Genomic DNA, 21,392 nt, shown 5'->3' on the forward strand with positions numbered 1-21,392 from the left:
ATTATTAATTTGTCTGGCACATGTTTGCAGCAGACTTTCCACCTTATTTAGCTAAATGTTTTTTGTGAGCATGCACTCTTAGGAGTATTTATATCAAATGTGCCTCTTTATTCATATCTGCAAATAGCTTTAAAGTATAACATGTGGTGTGAAAAGTAATATTTGATTTTGCATAAATGTCTTACATTTCACATAATTTTCTTGATTTTATTCTATTATTCTGTGTCAATATCCATCCATATTCCAGTGCAAGATTGCAGCTTATTCCTTTAGCCGTTAGGCGAGAGGCAGGGTACACCTTCGACAGGTCGCCAGTCCATCACAGGCCCAACACTGACAAAAAAACCCTCTTGTTCCCACTCACTCCTATAGAGACAGCTGTGAAATCCACTCAATGTGAAAATTAATTTAAAGTCAGCATTTTATAATTTTCACACAGATTACTTTTAAATAAAAACAAAAAATGCATATATTAGTTTACATTATATGTTGTGACTATATGCTGTTGAGTATTGCGTTGAAAAGATAATTGAAATCAGCCAAAATCCGTTCTTGGAACTTCACAAGAACCAGAAACTGGATCTTGCGAATTGTGAAAACAGCAACTGGTGCATCTCCAGGTAAAACACCCCTTTGTTGTTAAACACTGCTGTAACTTCTCCACAGATACGTTTTCAGGAATTTTGCAGTGAAAGCGAGGAGCCATTTGTTGTTACAGCCTGTCTGGATGCCAGTGCAGGAGATCTGCTGAGGAATTCAACCTCTGCTGCTAACTTACCCTTGTGCACGGATGGGCAGAGATAAGGACATTCTATGCATTCCTGAGACGAATGAGAAGAAAGAAACTAGAGAGGAAGAAGCCCAAATAAAAGAAAAGTAAAACCTCTAGGAATAAAGAAAATCAATAATGTAAAAGACAGTGTGACTAGAAATGCATACAAAAAACCCCACTCATAGACACAAATTATGCATAACTGCAGGATTGCTGTTGCTCTTCCACCAAATACAGACCATTATACTGACATACAGTATCATCTTTGGTTTTAATCCACTCAATAGCCAGTACCCTTGAGCAACAGATTATAAGGAATCCTGTTGTTCTCTTCCCGAGTCACATTTTTTGCTAACATTTAACTATCATGTTTCAGAATTTTTTTCCCACGTTTTAGCTTGAAGTTCTTCACCTCTTTTATTTTACTACTAAAGGTTATCAGATCTCCACATCTGTTGTCATGCTGTTTTTGTCCTTTTATGTTGACAAACGTAAGGTCCCCGCTCCTTGCGTTTCAGACAAATGCCTTTTTTGCTTTTTAAAGTGGCACTGAAGGGCTTAATTTACGCAAAAACTAATATGTATATATATACATATATATATACATACATATATACACACACATATATATACATACATACATACATACATATATATATATATATATATATACATATATATATATATATATATATATATATGTGTGTGTGTGTGTATGTGTGTGTGTGCGCGTGTGTGTGCACATGTTTATGTGTTATGATCACTGATGAGCGGAAGGGAATTTGATTGGACACAAAAGAGGATCTTCAGCTGTGTGTTGTTATTGTTTGTCATGACTTTCTCTGACACTGCACGGATGACTTACATTAAGGCTGTGTGTTCGTTCAGAAACAAACAGAATGCAAATGTTTCTACATACGCCTTCACACTATGACCATATTAACCTCTTTCTTGTGCAATAATAGGATTAATTTAAAGTGGTGCGGAAAAAGACTCCTGATAGTATCACTACCTACTGCTGCATCATTCCTCGGTGTGTGTCAATAATTTCAGCATCATCACTCGTGTCAGTGAATCTGCAGCTAACACTGCACAGTCTCTTAATGCAGCACTGCAGCTAAAACACACTGACTTGATCTCTCCTCTTTATTGTCGTTTTACATATGACATCCTATTATTTGCTTTGCTTACCTCTTCTTGTGAAGCTCAGGCCACATTAATGGCCAGCATGAAGTTTGAGGCAGTCACTGAGCATCATTTGCATGCAGCAGACCTGACCTCAGCTCTGTGTAAATCAGTATTAGTAACAGACTACACCCTGTTCTCGTCTTCAAATCCCTTTTAGATGAGTTCATCATCTGTTTCTCATCCTAAGCGCCATAAGAAACGATTGGTTTGTGTTTTAAGTAACTTCTTTGAGCAAAGCTAAAAAAAATTTTTTGCAAATGTGAGGCTTGGTTTTTAAAAACACAAAACTTAAACCGGACAGCGGCTTTCAATCGAATCCCAATTTCCACATCTCTCCGCCCCTATTTGTCTAACTCACATGTTATGTCTGTCTCTTTTTCTCCCTTCGTCTGCATTTCTTTCGCCCTCTATTTCCTTCTCTTCCATCTTTCTCTGCACAAGCTTCCCCCTCCCACTCTGTTCCTCTTCTTCTTACCCTCCCTTCTGTATTTCTCATTCCCTTCTCTCCAACCCCCACTTCTTTCTCTTCCTCTTCCCTCCTAACCCCATATCTGAAACTAACCCTCTTCTCTTCCTCTCTTCCTTCATTATCATTGTTATATGACTCTGTAACTACCAACTTATTCAGAAATCTGGCCAGCCCCTTCTTCCGCCTTTACTGTCTCCCACCCTCCCTCCTTGGTGTTTCAGAGGAATGCCGCACTGAGCAGACTTGGGTTTAAGTTTCAAGGTCCAGGCGGCTGATTAGATAAAGAGTTCAATAAAGCTGCAAACTGCAGGGAGGGGCCACCTATCCTGACAACAAAGCACAGCTGCAATTCAAACATTGCTTTACTGTGTGTCAAATAAACTATACAGGAACTACAGGTGCAATAAGGATAACACACTTTTATGATACTTCTTTTCTAGTTTGTTCTTAGTCTTTACTTTTTGTATTCTTGTAGATAAATATTTATAAAGTCAGATGTCTCAGAAAATGTTTGCATGTTTTATCTTTAACAGGAAGCCAGTGTATTTTGGACTACAGTGTGCTAAATAACCTTTGTTTATGTGTGACTGTGTGTGTGTGTGTGTAGGTCAAAGAGTGTGATCTGAGCCATTTGTTGCCACAATAAATTTCAAAAGACATAATGCCAGCTCAGAAAACCATACAGCCACATGAGATATGGCTAGTTTCCTCCTCCTCTCACACAGACACACACTCGCGGTAGTCATACATCCAGTCAGCCATAGTCATACCCTGTCATAAGACTGAGAGAGCATGCACAGGAAGCCAGATCATTGTTTGAGTGGAGACTGAAGCCTGTGTGTAAGTGTGTGTGTGTGTGTGTGTGTGTGTGTGTGTGTGTGTGTGTGTGTGTGTGTGTGTGTGTGTGTGTGTGTGTGTGTGTGTGTGTGTGTGTGTGTGTGCAGCTTGGGGGCTATGAGGTCACTGCAGCACAAACAGTCTACATGATGAAAAGCATTTACTGTGAAGAAGAGGTAGGGAGGTAAGGTTAGCAGGGGAATTACCAGCCTCCAGAACAAATGCTGACCAAGTTTGCCTGTGGCTGGTAAAACCAAAGTTATATTTGCTGACTTTTCTAAGTTGACGGATGAAACGGTTTCACACCCAAAAATAAATAAATAAATAAATACAAGATTCACACCAAGAAATATGGCCTTGCCTTATGACCACTCCCTACTGATCTATATCTTTACAGAAAACTCTATAGAAAGCTTATTATCTTCAGATAATAAGCTGAAGGAGAAGCCTCACAGCACTATACCTCAAAGTCAGCTGAGGAACTTTCATCTTTGTTATGCTCCCCCACTAAGATTTCTGCAGCAAATGGCACTTTGTAATATGTTGTGATTTAAATCACTATATGCAGCAGACTCATTACCAGGCAGGTTAGGCTTTACACTGACATTAAAGCAACAGAGATAAATCCTTTATAAAGCTTCATTAGAGAAACAGTTACAAGTTTAAACGTGTTTGAAGACATTGAAAACATCATGGCTAACATTAAGCTAGTTACACAGTTTCACTGCTTGAACTGGTCAAACCAGCTTTGTCCCTGATTTTTTTAAATGTGTTGTTTATTTTGAGTTTCAGCCAACTGTTGGCTTGCAGCCTAAAAAACTTCAAGTTAAAGTAACATATCAAGGGCTTCCAATTCATCACCTGAACAAAGCTAGAATTTCCCAAATTAAAGTACTTTTTTTGCTAATATCCAGTATATTGTGTCATATGTTACCTCACACTGTGAGCAAGCCTTTACATTCAGTTATTTGATTCTATTCCCATTTCTACTGCTAACACCCCCACCTAAGGACAAATGCTTCATGTATTAAAAAAAGACACACTGATGAACATTTGTCTATAAATAGGTAAAGTTTCTGAACTATCTACACAATCCAAAGAACATTTTACAAATAGTTTATACTGTAAAAAGGTATTTTCCTTCAACTGTTCTGTTATAGTAGAGTTCTTCTTTAACTATACTTTAACAAAACAGTGAATCCACCTGAAGATATCTTCTTGCATGGTCTACTTCCTTGAAAATTTAGTTCAGACAATTTCTTCAAGAGTTCCTTAGAATAATTATATTTAATAAACAGTAAAAAGCTATTCTGGCCAAATATTTAAGAATGAGTGAATGAATGAATAAGTCAGCAAATGAGCAGTTTTTAGAAAACTGCAGATGGGCTTCTGGAGATCAGTGGCTTTCTTCTTTCAGCACTTCCATGCACTACATTAATACACAATAGACTTGTGATGACTAACATTAGTCAATGTGAGAGTTGTTTGCTGAGATTTTATACCTGTTATGACTATACTGACCAATAACATTACCATCTTGCTCTTAGTGATATTTTTTTTGGTCAATCACTTCTACAGACCACTGGTATGGATGTACGAATGCAGATGAGTCAACACAATGTAGTTTTGGAGTTTTTTTCAGCCTGAGGAGCATCAACCTCTTTTTTATGTCCCTGGAAACACATTTCTTTTTTAATGCTACACTTCTACAGCTGTCTTGTGAAATAAAACAGAGTGCGCACTATCACTATGCAATACTGTAAAGCTGAGTTTTACCTTCAGCCTGGCCTATTTATCTTTTAATCTTAAGTCATTTACATGACTATGCAGTGCCACAATACATTCTTTTGGTAAATGTTTTTAAGAAACAAAAATATTTGGTATGCTATGTCTAAAATGTGCAGCTTTCTGACAGGACAAAGGCTGTCACACCAAACTGATCTGTTATCTGCTCTGCCCCAACTTTCAGACTGAATTATGGCATGAACAAGGCCTCTTACTGGGAAAATTTCACCAGAACAACTGAACAGTGCTCTTATAGCGCTGTTAAGCAAACATCACCCTGAAAGAAGAAACAAAACAAATTGTTCTTGTACTGAGTTGCAATTTTTAAGGTAACATAAATGCATAAAGTATGCATAAACAAATTTACTAAAAAAAATAAATAAATAAAATGAAAAACAGGAAGAGTGGCAGACAGAGGGCAGCACAGGGAGACTGAATGAAAGACTGCTAGTAAGAGAAGACGTGAGAACAACATGGTTCACATCTGTGCATAGCCAAGTATTTATTAAATAACACATTAAAGTTTAATCAAAGTTGCTTGTATGTGTTTTGTGGAGGAAAAGGGGAGGATGAACACAGAATCTGTAAAGACTTTTAGAGAGAAAATAAAATTTAAAAATAAAAAAAGGAAAGGGGGCACAAGGGGTGTTTATTGGGGATAAAGGGGAGGGAAAGAGGAGGAAAAGGGTCTAGAGTTTCCCATTCACCCCCCCAAAATGTCATAAAGGTCACCAATGAGGCGCTCCCCCACCACCTCAAAGAATCCCAGTGAACAGGAAATGCAAACCCTCGTTCTCTGGAGATTTCCCAAAAAGAGCAGCCATGTAGGAATGTTTTCTTCAGTCCCCATCTCTCTCAAACACACACAAAAGAGCAAGTATGCTTATTAACATCCATTCACTTGATCCCTTCACCCCTCCCATCTCTTCTAACACTCTCTCTCGACATTCAACCTCCTCTCTGTTATGTCTGATCGCAACCTTCATATACACACTCGCTTGCACGCGCCTTTTCTCTAACACACACATCCATACTCCACAGGGGAACATGCTGACAACTTCCAAGGAAGGTTAAGTGGATGAATATGTGTTTTACTGGCCATTACAGCCACAAATCAAGTGCAACCCATACGCTGCTGGTCATTGGATGGTAATGGCTAAATGTGACGGCTGCAGGTGGCTCAGAAGAATAGAAAGATGGGGGGGGGGGGGGGGGGGGGGGGGGGGGGGGGGGGGGCAATGGAACAACACAGCAGGTGTGTGGGGGTGACAACCCTGCATAACACACGAGCATGCACATACACACATATGAGCGCCTCTTCTCAGTGAAGATGGAATCTATTATTCCTTTGTTTCCCTGCAGCTTCTGGAGGGAACGGACCCCGGCTAGGAGGAGGGAGGAAGGGTGAGTGTTTGTGTGGCGTGTGTGTGGCTGAGAGAGGAGGGAGGGATGAAAGGTAGACGACTGCATGGCAGCGACAATGTGAGTGCCTGAGATGGTTAAAGGGAGTAAAAGAGAGAGAGTCAGGACAAGAGAAAAAAGAAAAACAAGAGTGATGGAGAAACAAAGAGTGCCATGGGGAAAAAGAAAGAAGTGTGTGTGTAGGAGAAAAGGGCTATTAAACTGCATTTGTGTCCATGTGATGATGTCTGTAGATATGAGCAATCATAAAGGCAGAGGCTGAAGCCAGACCTCCCAGACAGACTGACATGGGGGACACAAATTGAGGAAAAAGGGAGGGGGAAAAATAGACAATTGGAAAGGCGATAAAACAACAGGAGGAAGAGACCCTTCTTTAAAACTAAATAATTATCAGGGTAATGTTTCCAGATCACAGTCAAACTGCTCGATCAAAAATTTGACAGAGACGTGCAATAGATGCAAACTTACTTAAGTGCATTTAAATTTATTTTACCATTTCCCAAGAAATCAAACACTATTAGAAACACCTTTTGTGTGACTGTTGAACAATAGGTAACAGTGCATTTTGTTTTTATGGAAATTATTAGTGCTGATCAAGTTTGAAAGATTTAATATAAAAACGTCTACTACTTGCAACTTTTTCATTCAAAAACATCTGCATAGACAGTTCTCTAGTGACAGACAGCCTCTTTTATTCAGACCAGTACAGTTTCCGTTTTCCTTCAGAGAATTAAAATAAGAGTTTCTCTTCATTTGGCTAAAGTTTCACATGAAACCATTTTGGATTTGAGCTTTAGTCTTTTAACAAAAGGAAAAGCTTTGAAAAAAACATGGATAATATGTTAACTACTATATGTCCACACCATTCAGTGACCAAGCCACCTAAAGTAAAGACTTTGAATTTGTAAACCTTTCTCACTGCCCCAAAAAGCTCAATGTGTAAACTCAGGGAACAGCCAGGTGGTGTGACGTGTGTGGTAAGATGCACAAAGTGGAGCAAGGAGGAAATAATTATTCTTCGTTAAACACTCTGCATTAGTCACTCCAAATAATGTTGACATGATCTATTCAGTTCATCCAATGTATTTATACTAAAACATATCAAATAGCAAGAAAATATTAAGTACATAAATCTCCAGTGAGCCCCTGAACCATTGGACATGATGGGTGCTTAGTGGACGCTGACTTTGTTGAAATGTTATCAGTGAAGTTTTAAAAAGCTCCCTCACACGTTTGTGTAACCACCAGGTAGCTCACCTGGCTAAGTGGGACCCCCATGTACACAGGCTGAAGCTACCTCATGATAAAGTTGACCATTCCTGTCACACAACTTTAAATGAAAGCCACTACAAAACATAGATGTTGCAACATGCTCTTCTTATCAGTTAGCTAAACAAGTGTTGAGAAATTTAAAAAGGTGTAAAGAAATAAAATATATTGCCCAATATCCATCAACTGTGAAGCCAAATCACAAAAAACACTGGAGAAGAGATGTGAAGAAAAAGAAGAAGTTGGAACATAATCATCCTATTTGCAACAGAGATTCAAGAAGCCTTAACAACACAATAATTTTCCTTTAATAAGAAGGAGGTGTGAACTATGATGCAACTCAAAAATAAAAACTAACTCTCACATCAATTTCTCCCTCGAACCAGCAGCCAAAAGGAAATGAATATTCTTCTTGTGATGCAAGTGAAAGTAATCAGCATTTTTTTAAGATGTCTGGCACTTGATAGTCAGCAAAACAAACCTATCAACTGTCAAAAAACTGATTCGAAAGCCAGGCAAGAGAAAAGAGAATAAACTTAATCATGCCAAAGGGATGCAGGAGGTTAAATGGTAAATCTGACAGAGATCAGAACACAATATAGCAGTGTGTGTATTTTGTGTGTGTGTGTGTCTGACACGCAGTTATGTGGCGTCTGGTTACACTCCAGCCCAGGAAACACATCACTGCCTGGTCTGTCAACATGGTTCTTGGTGTGTGTGTGATGCAGTAAGACCTTATAAGGCTATATGGCTGCTCCTGAGTTTCAACGGAGATGAAAAAAAAGAGTAAGGAGAGACTGACACAGAAAGAGCAACACAGCAAATAAAACACACTGAAAAACAGGAAATGTGAGATTGAATGAATAAGGGAGAAACCCAGAGAGTAAAAAAAGGGATGGAAATATAACACTAAAGGAGAAAAGGGTAAGCCACAGAAATGGAAAGAAGCAGAAAGGAAGATTGCAAATGGCTGCCTCTTTTTTCTCATTCCTGCTCACTGCCTTCATCCTCTTATCTTCCTCTCTACTTCATCCTCCCTCTTCTCTATTTTCTCTTCATTACACATAATAAAAAGGAGGCTTAAGAGAAATAAGATCTTGAATGTACAATCACTGAACTAGAATTACGTTTATAAACTGTTCGCACTTCTCTTTTTCTGTGCACAGCTGGGAACCCTATCTATCTTGAAAAGAAAAATCTCAGGTGATCCAGTCTGGAATTACGCTGTGTCCCCACATGCGTCTCAGGTGACTTGGGAGTAGACCTGCTTCACATGCAAATATACGTACATGTATGTCACCACACACTGCCAATAAGTAGAACCAAGAGGACATTAGTAAGTCTATACTTTTTTTCTTCAAAATCCTGACTTACAACAATTTCACAGACTGAGCTATGGACCTCTTTCAGACTTCCTGGGGTCACAATTAGGAGTGGTGATTTGACAAACATTTTAACAGGCTACATTACTTAATAGATGGGATATGTGTCAGAGGTTAAACAGGCAATGACCACACAGAGCTCTCTGTGTGAACACGTTCCTGCAGACTATAGACATTAAAACTGAGGCTTTTGAGCTCTACAGTTGCCATTCTGGACCAGTTCCTTTGCAGAAGTGTGACAAAAAAACCTGGAAAAATATGATAATAAATTATGCCATATAATGCAATATAATACACATTTAAATATTATAATTAAAATCTAAATGACTGCAATGCTCTTGAATGTCTAGTGCATCTTTCTACCATAGCTCATTGCCCCTTCAGGCACTCTACATAAGGGTCTGTGCTACATTAAACACCAGTTTCCAGAACCAGACATGCTGAGCTCAAATCTACAATATCTGGGCAAGAAATAAATGGTGGCTCCTGCTTGTGTGGTGGCACATCAGCTGAGTAATTTATCCAAATGCACACTGCTAACACAATATGACTAATGGCATCCAAGACCACAGGTGAGCAGAGTATTTCTTCTCGTCTGTGGTTCTGTCAGTACCTCCTCTTATGACTGTCCTATGATGAGGGCAAATTACTGAAGATTTCTGCCAGTCATTAAAAAGAAGTCAAATTAAAACAAAAACTATATGACTATATTTGGTTCTTATTTAAGATGCACTGAAGCATTAAAACTGTGAATGCAAACATGATGCGCTCAGTCAGGTTTGACCTAACTCAAGTCCAGAGTTTTACAGGATTGTGACTTTTTATTGATGGATATGTTTTACAAACAGGACAATTGTTACTCTGCGGTACTGTTTCCTCTCCAGTGCTGAAATCCTAACACACACACACTGAAGCTTCTTTCAGCACACTTCCCTTCTGTGTACTACAGCCACTGTGCCATTTCAGAAAATCTGGAGGAAAAGGCAGACGGGCAGCAGAATGGGCTGGATGATCATGCAGGAAATTATGTTTAGGGAAATGCCTACTTCCTGTTTTTCTGTTCCAACAAGCTGATGTAGGAGCTTCAGTAAAAGAATAACTCTGAAACACCACCTGCTGATATAAATTAACTGTAAAGTAACACATGGTGTATATTACTTCACACACATTGTTATTGCTTCCATTTTCCAAAAAAAACTCCCAAGTTAAGAAATATTTTTTCTACCATTTCATAGCACTGCTGTGCATTAAACTAGCATAAAAAAATTTGTGCTCCACACACACAGGAAAGTTGCTAGAAAAATTAAAAAAAGCCATAATTAATGTGCCAACAATGCAGTAGCCAGATTTCAAATCTACTAAGAGAAAACCTGGATATGTCTGTGGTGGTTAATCTACATGTGATGGTTATGTTCACGATACCTTGATGTCAAAGTTGCAGTCAAATCGCTTGATGAGGACGACGAAAGCGCCTGTCAAGTTGTCCCGTGGAGGTGGTTCAATTGGCTCGCACGCATTTTCTGGTCGAGCACCAATCAGAAAGGCCTGCGTGGGATGACATGACGAATACGGTGAGACAAATACAAATACATTGTTTCATCAAATTCTAACAAATGTCTTAATCAAGTGATCAAATTAGCCATAATCCAAAGATTTTTTTTATTATTATTAGAAAGCACTGATACAACAATTACTTAAAAGACGGCGTCATCTCTGGTTGAGAAAATAAAGTCATTTTCACTTGAAGTATCATTTGTCTCACACAGAAAAACCTCAAAAAACCAGTTCTGTATTGTATACCAATAATAAATATGTTAAAAAAAAAAGAAAATCTTAATAACCACCAACCAGGATTGATTGCTATATTAGAAACAAAAAAAAAATCCCTTTTCCTCACAGTTTTTACTTGTTTTTGTATCACGGCATCTGGACTCATGTCAATGAACAGGAAACAACACAAGAGGAACAACTGCTTCTTATCTGAGTCATGCTACTTTGAACTTTAACATATTTAGATTTTTTTAATTTCATATTTGAACTTAAGCAAATTTCAAAGTACTAAAAAAAATTGTTACTTTTAATTGTAATGTAGTTTGTGTCTAAAAATCTATGTACTACATATATTAATATACAAGCTAAATGCTTTTAGTTTTAAAGAGAGCAATCCAAATCTACACAAGAATTTATTTTTCTCCGCCTATAATCCACCTCAGTTAAATAAATATGCCTGTCTTTTTAAATCAAGAATTTTTCATTAAGATCATTATATGTATTATAGTCAACTAGATTTCAAGGATGTTATTGTTTTTTAGATTTCCCTGAAGAACTCTGACCCTTACATTTCCCATCTCTGTCGCTCTCTGCTGCTTCCTGCCTGGCCCATTTTCAACTAAAGCTTTGAAGAGACTGATGAAGAGATAGAGATGAGAGAAGGCTAACAGAGTGATAAAGGGCTCAAGAACAAAAGTAGAAGCTGCAAAATATACAAATGCAGAGGCAAAGAGAATTACATAACTACAAACAAATGAGTTAGAAATTAAATAAATGAGACAAAAACAGAAGCGTAAAGAAACTTTGAGTAAAAAAAAAAAAAAATAGATAAATGGAGAGGCAATGAAAACTGTGTAGAGGGTGTGACCTGCAGTTAGATATTTCTAAACCTCTGCAACTCTTATCCAGGGTATGTGTGTGAGCCACGGGGCCAGACAGGAAGTGCGGACTGCTGTGGGACTCTGGGACTTGGCGGCCACTTTCATGTCTGTGTGCACCTCCATCTTTCATCAACCCACAGCTTTCAAATATCTTACAGAGTCAGCACTTTCTCTCACGTACATAAGGCTGTTGTCAGCTGGCAGCAAACCGATTTCCTGTAAGCACATGTTGTTGGTTGCCACGGTGATATGATGCCAACAGTCCTGAAGCTGCATGTGGAAAACGACTACTGAGACATATATCACATCTGCAAACATTCTCCCCTCCCTGCTAAAATTGCTGACTCATTCAACCGTTTGACTGTAGTTAAACATGAGTATGACTTGACATATGGAGAGTCAAACACGTGAATCAGGGAAATCCACAGAATCTCACATCAGAGAGCGGGAACGTGAGGAATCACCCACTGCCCACACCACCGTCACCCCTGGGTGCCTCCAGCGCAGCCCCTTCCTTGCTGTGAAATGACATCACTGTGCCACTGCCTCACATTCCTTATCCTGCCATTGAAACTAGTAACAATAGCGCCCTCTGTTGGGTGGAAAACAAACATTTTCCAAACGGATGAGAAAAACACCTGCCAGCACTGCAGAGTGTCGACGACAGCGGGTGGAGAGGGAGGAAATAACTGGGGAAGGAGGCGGTATCCTGGAAACAGACCGAAAGGAGATGATTTTTTTCCCCCTCTCCTGTCCAAGCATATCTTAAGCAACACAGCTTGTTTATTCCCACCTTAAAGCCAAGACATACAAACCTCCTAATCTGCCAGAATGCAAGTAATACAATTTGTAAACCGTCACAATTTTTTTGTGACATACTGAGCATTTCATTCATTCTGTGATGCCCATTTACAGAGATTTTGAGACCTTATATGTCTAAAAATGAATTCACAACCCCCACAAGCACTACCGTACAATATGTTCCTTTTCTGTAAAGAAGCATCACTGGGGAATTGTCAGTACATTCATGATATCTGTTAAATCAAGAGTGTAAGCACAATAATTTAAAAAGAAATGTGTATCATTTATTTTCTATTATTGCATTAAAGAAACCTTGGTTAAAACAGTGCATTAGGACTAATCACAAGCATGAATTCTTGTAAAATATTCCCATTCACATGCTTGGCTTCAATAAATCTGAACAATGTAACATCCATGTGTGCCAGGAAGAAGAAGAAAGACTCATTGAGGCATTTGGGACTTATTTTGTTGCACAGGTTCATGAAGTGTCACTAAGTCAAGCAGGGGAAAAAAAGTTTAATTTCCTCTTGTTCCAGTTATTAGACAGTAAACTTTCATAGCAGGTGCAAACACAGGGCTGACAAACAGGTGGAATGTCTGTTGATGCAGGAATCAAAAAAGGTGGATTGGGGTGGGATTTCTTCCAAATTATTATAGTGATCACACTTAATCCTGTCTTGCAATAATGCTTGTTTTCAGCTTTGTTGTGAGTTGAGAGGGAAAAAAAACCCCAAAACAATAGAATTAATAACTCGCTCAAGCCTGAGTGAAGCTTCCTGTAAGCAGATTAAAGCGGATTCCACTCAGTTTTGTTGATTTTTCAGAGACTCCAGTTTGGGCATATAAGCTCTCCCCAGGAACTCTGTTTAGCCCCTCTGTGTTGGAATAAAATGGGGTAGAAGACAGGATCCTTCCTCTTTCCCCAAATCATAACCTTTGGTTCCAGCTGGACAGGAGAATTGAGGACCAAGATCCTAACAATTTAGCAGATAATCGATAGATAATTAATTTAAATTTGTGTCTGACCTTTCAATTTGTGTCAGCATGAAAAGGGAAACCCAATAGTTGAATTATAACACTTAAACCCCCACATAAAAGAGAGCCACAGTGTAACCACATTTTGCTGGAAATAGCCAAGCTCTCGATTTTCCTTCAGTTCAGAACCATGTATAGTTACAGTGGTGCAGTGATGTTTGTTTGCAGCTAAATCTCAAACACTAGTATCAATAAAATGTCTTTAAAATGAAAATGCATTAATATTAACAAGATGTTAGAAAGTTAAGCCCCTTGAAATGAAGAGCTATTGGTGCCATTTCTCCACAAAGGAGCCACTAAACTGCAGCAGAGAGAGGAGACAATGTGATTTCAACAAGGGCACCAGTCACCAAACAAAATTACAACACTGATATTTCTATTAGTTTAATCAAGCTGTTAATATAAATGGGACAAAATTTAAAAAAAAAACTTCATTATTATATGATTACGTTCCTTTGCCGAGTAATGCACTTGTGGACTTTGTCTCTATAATACAAAGCCCTGTGCATTAGTCACGGCACTGAGCTGCACATACTGGAATTATGTTTGTGTTTTTCTTTTAACATGGTTACCCATGTTTTGTCTAATCAGGTTGTTGGAGATGTTTTGTTTGGAATAAATCTCTCCAAGTGTCTCAGGCATTGCGGCCACTTGCAGAATGATAATATTGTTGCATCTGCTCTTTCTTTCCTCTCAGCTGGATACTGTCTCAGTGTGGTGGTGTTGAGTTCTGATGATCCCCTCCATCCTATGTACCATTTCTAGTAGGTGGTGGAAGTGGAAGTGCAGTACAGGTTTGTGTGTGGAGGCTTGTTAAAAAATCAGTGTTGAAGCTCTATTGCGAATGCTGCAGACTATAAAATGTAGCTTGGTAATAAAAGTTTTTCGTGTTTTATCGTTTGCTCTTGTGGAAAACATTCAGAAAATTGAAGCAAACGGGTGAGAAAGAAGCACAGTCATTGTATTTCTCTAAAAGGGAGAAGTCCTCTCTCACACCCTTTCAGAGTCAGTTTTCATATGGGACTGATGTGAATGTCTGGTCATCAGTTTCATATAAGTAAGGTAACAAAAACATTCCCCCATCTTGTGTCAGAAAGACACAAGATGTTAAGCAGGAGAATGCAGCTTGTCAGGTCATCAGACCTTTAACAGGAATAAGAGCTGTGGAACAGCTCAGATTACTTAATCACGACACATTTAGCAGAACCATATGACTAATGCACAAGACAAATGACAAATGCAGGTGCACGACTGCATTAGTGGCTCAGTTCCAGCTCTCTGATGTGAGTGGCTCAGTGATGAAACTCTGAAAGTTTTTTTTCCCTGTTGACACAACAGATGTGCACAAATGTGGGCATTTTAAAGTGGAACTTACTGTTTCATGACTACATCTGAATACATTAAATCAGTATCTCTGGTAACAGAAGATGTCAGCAGTTAAAATAGCTGATCAAGTCCAATATATGTGATGAAATCTAAGAATGCTCATGAGTTAACCTCTGACCAAAAAGGTTCTGGAGCAACCAGAAGCCAGTAACCTTGCATGCTATATATACACACACTTAAGGTATGCTCTTAAAGGTCAGAGCAATCTCCATCAAAATATTCTAGAGGTCAAGATTGTATCTAAACTTTCTCACCAAACCCAAAATGTGCTTTTTGCAATAATTCAAAACCAGTAAATCAGTAAATTCTCATCTTTTAGTACTAAAAATTGTATAGTCGTGCTTTATATTTAAAACATTTAAAAATGTACATTTGATTGTCAAAATAGTCAATTTTGTTTAACAATTTATCCATGTTATGCTTTAATCTATGATATGCAGCCTCTTTGTGTACTTTCACCAAAATGGTCCTTTGGGTCAATATGGTGAAAGTACACACCAGCCAAGACAGGACATGGGAGGAAAGAAAGCGGTCATAAACAAAACTTCAAAAGCTCTTTAAGGTTCCTGTATTTAAAGCTCAGGTGGATTAAAAAACATATAAATGATTTAGCAAAGTGTGGGATCATCTTGACAGAGAACAGAACAAAAGGAAGCCAACATCTGCAGCTTTCAAGAGGCTCTGAGAACTTTTCCTGAAAAAGTGACAAAAGCTTATCCAAGAGGGGGTTTAGACTATGTTGGTGATCGTACCGATTTTTGATTTTCAAGTCTGTTAAAACTGTTAAACTGTTTTTGGCTCTACTGTATTTTCATTTATTTGTACATTTTAGTATATTCCAGCTCTCCATTCTCATTTTACCGGCAAAATATAAAGAAATGAGAGGTGCCTCGAGACTTCACACGGTATTCTATATGTTGATAGAAATCTTTTTTTTGTTTGTTTTTACATATTTTATAGGGTATAGTCTATGCTTCAAAACTCCTGTATGCTTCTGCACAAACCTAAACCACAAAGACTTTCCAATAGAAATCAATAAAGTTCCTCTTAGGTTGTATCAACAGATCAGGCTATAATTGCGGAAGTGAAAGTGGGTAAAAAATGGAATAGAAACAAAGAGCCTGAAACCTGAAAGGGATGCAAAGAACTTTACTATGAAAAGGGAACTTTACAACTAAAAAGGTAGTTATTATTCTATTTCAGGTATCGACTCCCAACCACAGTCTATTGTAAAAACTCTCAAAATAAAATGTCACCTTACTGAACTGAACAAGACCACTGTGACTGTTTAACTTTGGTATTTAAACATATTTTATTTTATATTTTTATTAACCATCAAAGACAAAGTTTTCTCAGGCACTAAAAATTTGGCCTTTGGATTATGTCTTCAGCTGCTTTAACTACATTCATTCATTTTAAAGAGAAACAATCATTTTTTTTCCCCAAATCAAACTGTATGTCATGATTGCAAATATTTAATAGAAATACATTTTACATCCAAAGTTTATAATGCTGGATGTCTACGTGAAGTTAATAATCTCCAACCTCAAACCAGCTCAGAGCTCACAGAAAGACATGTTGCCTGCACACAGGCTTACAGCCACCTTCTTTACAGGCCGAGGTAACTGTAAACAGCCCAGGTTACGCAACTACAAAAACAGGGAAAGCTCTGTTTCAGCCGCTTCCCTTTGGGGAACCCACAGGAGAAAATAAAAGGAAGGGTTGTGCTGCCTTGTGATGCCAGAGATTTCTTTGGGCATTTTAAAGCCGCAATACTGTTTCAGTACAATCTGTAATTCTGAGAAACTTGAAAAATTCTGGGTAAGGCAAAGCAAGTAAAAATCATGTTAAAATTGATCAGTTTTAAGTTGAGTCATGCTTTAGTTCTTTGGTAAAATTTTCATTTAGTTTGTTAACTTTTGGAGTAATCTGCAGAATAACTAGCAAACACGCAACCAACTTGGTAGAGGTAATAACTCTACACCAGCTTTAATCTTTTCAGTGAAGGGATCAGATGTGATCAAAATGCTTTTTACTAAACACCAGGAAAAATTATACTGTATTTACTTTACAGTAATGGCATCACATAAAGCGTTCTAGTACACGCATGATCACAAGTTTAAGTTTCATCTTATTTTTTGAGACATTTGGTAAGGACCATAATATCATAACTAAACACGTTTTCAGGAAATAAACTCAGAAATACAAAAATAAAAAAATATTTTTTTCTACTGCAGCCTTGATTCGTTACTGAAACAGGACTATATTTTACATCAATAGTTATTCCGTGAAGCTGCAGAATCACAGCTGTAGTGTGGCAACGCTTCTTGCCACACTACCCCAGACACAGATATGGGCAGTATGTATTTTTTCCAGCTTTACAGGTAATTGGGCTGTAACTGGTGGACAACTTTCTGTCTAGAAAACAGAAAACATGTTTCCAAATTTAGATCCTTTAATCTTTATGGTGAAAGATGATACCAATTAGCTCAACCTTGAACCCAGGAACAAACCACTGAGTCACACTCATGTGATTTTGGCAACATCACATGAAAAATAATGTAGCACTGTCATAATGCTATAATGATGTTTAATTTATTATCATTAAATTCAACACAAACTGTGACTGTCTGAATACATGGAACCAAACTTGCACATAAAGACAAAACAAGGCACCGAGCATTTTGCTATAGGCTTGTCTCTGTGTGTGGAAAGCTTTTGTACAACAACAAGCTCTTGACTGTGGGAAACACTACAATGACCAGCTTAGATGGTAGACATGAATCATCCTCACTGTTTGCGAGCTTTGTGGATCAACCCGTGTGTGTGGGGGCCGCTGAGTGTGGAGTGACATACAGAAACTCCAAAGCAACAACACGTTATTAAAATCCCTAACACAGAACAGCAATGTTACAGTAGCACCGGATTAATATCCAACTATGCTTCATCAAAGTGCTTCAGGGAAATTATAAACACTTTCTGTGTTTTTACATAAATAATAAATATAGAAATGATAAGTTTACTTTAATAAATATCCTTTTATAAGTTTTACCTTGTATATCCTGCACTTTCTATCTGGCATTCCAGCTGTTTTTTTTTCCTTATATACAAACAGTTTTATAAAAGATTGCATATATCTAACAATTCAATGTAGTAATATGTATTCTTGTAAGAAAGCATTGCTACTTTGTTCAAACAATAAATGTAAGAATGCCTGTTTTGATCAATTTCTGATCAAATCTATTTTTATCTGTTTTGATTAGAAAACATAACACCCAGTTTCTCTCATTTCCGTGTGTAAGTGGTTAAACTTTTATTGAGCTGAACTGTAAAATCTGCTTGTAAGCAACCCACTCAAAGCTGATAAAAACCTCCGACCCTGTTGCACCCACCTTTAATCCATCGCTGGGGAGCCGGAAGCCAAACCGTGCAGGCAGATCGTCAAAGTTTTCAGTTTTGTTGTCAAATGAGTACTGGGGCGTTAAAAAAAAAAAAGAAAAAAGAAGAAAAGTTGCTGTGTACTGATCATTTAAAACATACAGAAGTTTTTATATGTAACTCTTAACCTTTTGTTAACATTACAAATACATAACACAGCATTAATATTCTGTCCAGGCTTTTTTTGTAAACAAAGCAACATAATAATCCCATTTGAGGTTTAACTCTCAGTCAGTGGAGCGCCTTGAATATAAATGAATGTAATTCTACATTTATATCTGTACAAGGACTTGTAATAAAAATTACTCACAGCAGCTATGTCAGCCTCTACAGGTAGCAGGTTGAGGAAGGCGAAGAGCTGAACGGTGAAGATGGTGTAAATCTGCGTGGCCGACAACATTAGCATTCCCAGGGACAGCAGCATCTTGGCATCACGTTACAACCCTCAGCTGCTATTCCACTCACTCATTAACATAAAAACACACACAGATGACCACACAAGCAGCTCTGAAGCTGGACCTCCTTCTACCGTCTGTCGTTGTCACACCTAGAAAAGACAGCAGTTTATTTATAATAATTATTAATTAGCACAGACTATATGAAAAATTAGTGTAGCCTCGAAGTTATTACACTTTCCCTTCAATCACAGCCAGGTGGGGACTATTCTGACTGGAGGATGTCAGATTGTATAGAAGTCCATGAGACTATTTATTACCAGAATAAATAGACAATAAATATTTTCCCAATGAATTTTTTAATTTTAATCATTATTTGTGGTTATTCCTTATAATCACTGTATAAGTTGGTTGTCTCATTATCAGGTCTTGTTTCCCAAATAAATAAAGGATTCCACAAAGCAATGGGTTACGTCCAATGGGCTTTGTCCATGTTTAATAAACAATCTTCTCTAAACACCAAATATATAGTTTTCTAATAGCTCAATGAATCACATTTAACAAACTGTGAGCTCATGTACATCACTTGTCATTGGAGCGTTCCTGTGTCAAACAGTAAAGAAGGTATTCAGTACATTTTCTTTTGGTGTTCTGTTAACAGTGTTTCCTACACAATAGAAAAGTCTTTACAGTACATCAGGTCACTCAAAATTACATTTATTGATTTGGAAATTAGAAGCCTCTGCCATTTGAAATGAAAAGCTTTAGAGAATCTAACTTGCTAAATCTAACTTTTTTTTTTTTAACCCTTTTGGTCATTTACAGTTGTTAATTTCACCCTAATAACAACTTTTGACAACATTTTGACCTGAGAGCAATGGAACTTGAATAACTTTAACACTTGTGTCTATTAACATGATTCTCAGGCAAATTAGTTATAAAAGGCCTTATATGTAAATGTTTATTTCATCTACAGCATGGAGCCACTTATAAGGGCTTTTATTGTTTTGTTTTATAAATAAAGATATATGTTTTTGCTGATGTCTTTAGCAGCACAGCATGAGAACCATGATATAGTCAAATTATGCATTAATCTTTTCCATTATTGTTCCCCAGTTGGATTTGTTTTCTGGTAAGTGAAGCCAAAATTTAGACAGAACATTTGTCAAACACAAGTAATGGCCATTTCACTTAAAGGTTTTGTTAACTCCATCACTAAAACAGCACACATTTTCTATATGTGCCCGAGGGGCTGCATGTGACAGCACAAAAATATACATTAGTTGCTCTGAGCTTCTTATGGAAATATTCCAGCCAATTTCATAGTAACGAGTCTTTGTCCATGTCTGAATACGGCAGCATCCATGTCAAGAATGTGTGCATATAACAGATGCTGCTCCTTCCTTCGGGTCTGCTGACATATTCATTGCTTTCCACTGGCTTGTTGACTACAACTGCACAAAAACAGTCATCAAAGGACTTCATTCACTGATCCTTAACTGCACCATTTTCCCAGCATACCTTTTGCATCCTGTCCTCCCTTTGTTATAATTCATGTCCAGCAAAGTTTTGTGAAAAAGAAACGACTGTGTTTTTGAATTTTGTTTTTGTTATATTCTATCATTAAGCATCGTTGTCATTCCCATTTTAGCTGATGTGACTATCATTAAGATGGCAACGTGTACCTAGTTCTCATATGAGGAAACGACAGGACTAGGGCAGTAATGCTTGGAAAATCTTGCAAATTAAAAAAAATATATATCTAAAAATATAGTTCAATGGTTTCAATGATCACTGAAAAACAAAGAAAGGCTAATTTTTGTTTGTTTTTAAACACAGTGGTTGCAGGATATTGAAAAAAATAATTAGCTCTCCCACCTTAAACTGACTGTAAAAAGGGCTTATGTTTGTAGCCGGTTAAAAGTTGCCTTTTTAATTTGTTATGCTAATTTTGAATACAAAATACCGTACTGGCAGTACGTTTTAAAACGATTTTTGCATAGGACAGATTCTCATTCTCTGCTTTCGCTGCTTTATAATTCAGTGCACTTACCAACTTGATTTCTCCATAATCTTTGACATGTAATGTGAGGAATGTCATTCTAAATCTTAGTAACACCCTTCATTTAGTTTACACACTCTCCCCTCGTTATTTCTGAAAGATTTTTTTTTCTTTTGGATTTCTTTTTATAAAACCGTGCTAATAAACCTAACTTTATTAGCTGTGACAAGTTTCTTCAGGTGGTTTCAACTTACCATCACAGACTTCAGGAAGCTAAAGAGGTAGCTTGGGGACAACAGAAATATAGCCCATTTAAACCATTTGTGATATTTTTTTAAAAACATACTGCTGGTATCAAAATCAAATGAACATACATCTTTGAATACATTACATTTCCTCTAATCTTATGTTTCATATGCTATCATTGTAATTGGGTAAAGCTCACAAAGTTATATATATATTACACAGTAGGTATTTAGAAACAAACTCCTGCTTCATATTTTGAGAGACAAAAAAAATCTGAACCCTGTTAAAGCAATTTTGATCAGTGATTAAAAACT

General features: G+C 37.5%; 1 protein-coding gene across 1 annotated transcript in view; it reads right to left on the reverse strand.

The window, feature by feature from the left end:
* rnf13 (ring finger protein 13) overlaps nucleotides 1–21,392 on the reverse strand; it is a 36,735-nt gene that overhangs the window by 14,646 nt on the left and 697 nt on the right. Inside the window, exons 2-4 of the mRNA XM_042005552.1 lie at nucleotides 18,746–18,982; nucleotides 18,390–18,470; nucleotides 10,547–10,669 (exon numbers count right to left, since the gene is read on the reverse strand). Coding sequence (XP_041861486.1) covers nucleotides 10,547–10,669; nucleotides 18,390–18,470; nucleotides 18,746–18,859 — 318 coding nt within the window. The 5' untranslated portion in view covers nucleotides 18,860–18,982. The remainder of the gene's footprint in view (nucleotides 1–10,546; nucleotides 10,670–18,389; nucleotides 18,471–18,745; nucleotides 18,983–21,392) is intronic.

This window comes from Melanotaenia boesemani, chromosome 14 (assembly GCF_017639745.1).
Source record: "Melanotaenia boesemani isolate fMelBoe1 chromosome 14, fMelBoe1.pri, whole genome shotgun sequence".
Lineage (NCBI taxonomy): Eukaryota > Metazoa > Chordata > Actinopteri > Atheriniformes > Melanotaeniidae > Melanotaenia > Melanotaenia boesemani.